Genomic DNA, 3328 nt, shown 5'->3' with positions numbered 1-3328 from the left:
TGGAAAATTGCCAACTTGTCTTATTTATGGTCAACGCCAACCAATTGAAAATAAGAAATAATGGTTCATTAGAGGAAAAATAGTCTTGAAAAGCAGCTGTAACATGTGTTTAGTTTGTAATAGTACTAATTTGACTTCCTACCAATAATTATGAATGTGCTCTGCATTAATTTTCATGATATAATCTCAACCTAGCTAGAACGTTAATTAAGCAAAATACAGGTCAAAACTAAGCCTAATTATTTGATAGTTGATACTCCGCTTGATAGTGTAAAAGTATCTAATAGCACACATCCATTTAGACTGAAGCTAAGACCTTTCACTTAATTAGAGGGTCTTGCTTCGCCTTTGCCATTTTCGCTAGGCTCAATGACGGATTTTAGAAATGAAATTGAACTTAGATACATATTGCTAGGTTGTTGGTGGCGTCAAAAGGCCGAATACAATGCGGTTTTCATTGGCAATGGACTGTATAAAAAGAACGAAAGTGAACCTTAATCCTATAATATTCAGCTTTTCGCACTATCTAGTTGGAGTTTATTGTTAATTCCGAATTCAGCTATCTATTCATTTAGCTGCCAGAGCAACAAGACACATGTTGCACCACTAACAATAGATGAGGTCTTGATGAGCCAATGGTAATATCGTCCGACCTCCTGACTCAACCCAGATCTGCCATTAGTTAGACTGTGTATGTGATAATAATGAATCCACTCCATATTATTTTAATTCAATTTTTTATATTATCCAGATCAATGGGATCTTGTCGCATAGCATATAGCTTGAATTGACTTAGTCTTCTAATTATAAATAGGAATATAATATATTATTTCATTATTTCTTCATAGTATATCTATTTCAGGAAGTTTTCTTTTGCAGTGTTTATTGTACATCCAACTAATCTCTAGCTACAAGTTGTAATATAGTAGTATCATCTTTGCCTTGGAATTCTTTCGAAATAATAGGATAAATGATAATTGCCTTTGAATTTTTCATGTAGTTGGCCTCATTATTCCTTTTTCCCAATTAAATTTATGCAGCCGTGTTAGTATTGAATATATCATCATTTTTCATCGACATCCAATAGTCTCCAATACTAAATCTTCCCAATTAATTTTCAACGATGCATTTCAAGTCAACTCGTAGAGGAGGAATTTCTTTGGTGCTTCCTTCCCTCCCCTAATTTGCTTTTTCATTTTATTTTTAAATAGGAAAATTTTGACTTATATATACACATGTTGATCACTATAATATCACTAGTAGGAATAATATTCAACTCTTCCTATCCTTCTTCACATACCTGCCACCATGGTCGGAGCACCAATTTCTTACTCCGGCAACCCGCCTCAGCCTCAGCCTCCGCCCGCCGCCGGTAAGTCCGCCAACTAAGCCTTATGCACTAATTCAAAACATTTCAAATCTCAAAATTTTCAATTATAGTCTGTTTGGTACATAAAATTGGAACGGCGAATTTTGGAATTGAAGTACTAGTAAAATATTTCAATTTCGAACACAGTTCCAATTTCATTATACTAGCACTAATTTTATAATGTTTTCGCGATATGTAGCTACTAATCCGGCCATGTATCCCGACGCGACGGCGAGATACGCTGCGCCGCCACCTCAAATATACGCCACACCGAGCGCGCCCATCTCGACGCTCCTCCCATACGGCGGCCAAACGCCGCCTTACGGGGCGCCACCGCCGACATCCGCGCCTATCAATACGAGCAACCTCTATCCACCGAATCCGCCGCCGACTTCGACTTATCCCTCCGCCGTCCCATACCCGCCGTCGTCGGCCGCCGCCCCGCCGCCTTTTTTTCCTCTATACTCGACTGCTCCGAACAGCAACACATATCCGCCCAATCCGGCGCCGACGCCTTTTCCGCCGCCGGCTTATGCTTATCCATCCGCCGCCCCCTTTCAGCCGTCGTCCGCCGCCGCGGCGCCGCCTCCTTTTCCTCCATGCTCGGCTGCTCCGAATCATAATAAATATCCTTCATCGGGTCAGCCGCCCTTTGGCGGCGGTTACCAGCCACCGGCCGCCGGCGCTTACACTCCGGCGGCGTATCATTCTTCACAGCCGCCCGCCGGTTACGGTGCGCCGCCGCCGAATGGTGGTGTCTATCCTCCCCAATATTGAAGCTCAACCACAAAAAATTGAATTATCAAATTTGTGATTGCATATGAAAGTATTTTCAGTAAATTTATTTTATCATTGTATGTTTGTGGATTGATTTTGGAGTTATTGATTGATTCATCATTAATTAGTTGGGCTCGATATTTCATAAGTAATTAGTAATCTTGATTTTTTGTGAATAAATTTTAGTCAAGATCTTCTCTTATTTTCAGTATTCTATATAAGTGTTTTTTTAGAATAGAAGTATAGAACTTTGAATTTTGGCAATTAAGTAGTAGTAGTAGTAGTAGTAGACTAGTATTAACTGATAAATTGGCGTTGGAATTAAAGTTGAATTCGTTCACCGATAAATTAGTGCAATTACATTTGATTGAAACAGAAAATTGCAAGTTGCAATTACACTTGTATTCAATTGACTACCGTGTTGAAATTTTTTAAAATGTTTATATAATTTAAATTGTTTAGAAAATTAAAGAAAATTCAGGTCATTTTAGAAAGGAAAAAAAAAGGATGGAGACAATGAGAATTGACAAAGTCCCGTTTTTTTCCTTTTTGGTGTGCATTTATAATTAGGATCCACTCTCACAACAGGAGAAATCCAAATAATTTTTAAAAAATAAACACTTTCTTATTTTAATTCTTAATTAGTCTGTTTTTGAGAGTGACGAAGGTTGCAGCTCACATCGAAAATAGAGGTGATGGATCTTGACGTTGATGTTGATGGCAAACGAAGAATAAAATTAAATCACAACATGAAAATGTTGAAAAAACTGTAAATTCGACGTCAACACCAACTTTAACAACTAAATTAAATGAATTTCTCAGTTTTTGTGGGCTGATGATATTTGTTGCGTAAAACTCTCTCGAATTCCAATTCCATCTAAATCCACTGTTGAATATTTTTACAAATTAAGACCAAGTCAAAATTATTAATTTATAAGAAAAAGTCAAACGAATGTCCAATAGATAAGTGATATTTTACAGCTAAGATCTCAAATTACATATTCGTTTGACTTTTAAAGATCTATTATAGTTTACATTCTTTTTGCATTAATTATTACAATAAAATCAGATACATCCAACGAAGTTTAAAACAAGATAATTAAATTATGAAGTTTTAATTATTCTATCTAAGTGATGATGAGGGGGTAATTGCACCGGACATACAAAATGTTTCAACAATGT

The 3328-nt window shown here is 36.9% G+C and overlaps 1 protein-coding gene across 1 annotated transcript; it reads left to right on the top strand.

The window, feature by feature from the left end:
• The first annotated feature begins 1225 nt into the window (after nucleotides 1-1225).
• On the top strand, nucleotides 1226-2348 carry LOC125209283 (uncharacterized). The gene is made up of 2 exons (XM_048108890.2): nucleotides 1226-1372; nucleotides 1569-2348. Exons 1-2 carry the CDS (start codon nucleotides 1309-1311, stop codon nucleotides 2144-2146), a joined length of 642 nt encoding a protein of 213 aa, XP_047964847.1. The 5' UTR covers nucleotides 1226-1308; the 3' UTR covers nucleotides 2147-2348.
• Nucleotides 2349-3328: the final 980 nt, after the last annotated feature.

Source organism: Salvia hispanica, chromosome 2 (genome assembly GCF_029641045.1).
Source record: "Salvia hispanica isolate PSC_SH4W2 chromosome 2, Shi_PSC_v1, whole genome shotgun sequence".
Lineage (NCBI taxonomy): Eukaryota > Viridiplantae > Streptophyta > Magnoliopsida > Lamiales > Lamiaceae > Salvia > Salvia hispanica.
This window is presented reverse-complemented; position numbering and strand designations above follow the sequence as displayed.

Excerpts from the sequence above, each read along its gene's own strand:
- LOC125209283 (XM_048108890.2), top strand. The coding sequence starts at position 1,309 with ATGGTCGGAGCACCAATTTCTTACTCCGGCAACCCGCCTCAGCCTCAG. Across the intron at positions 1,373-1,568 it reads TCAGCCTCCGCCCGCCGCCG|CTACTAATCCGGCCATGTAT; the intron begins GTAAGTCCGCCA and ends CGCGATATGTAG.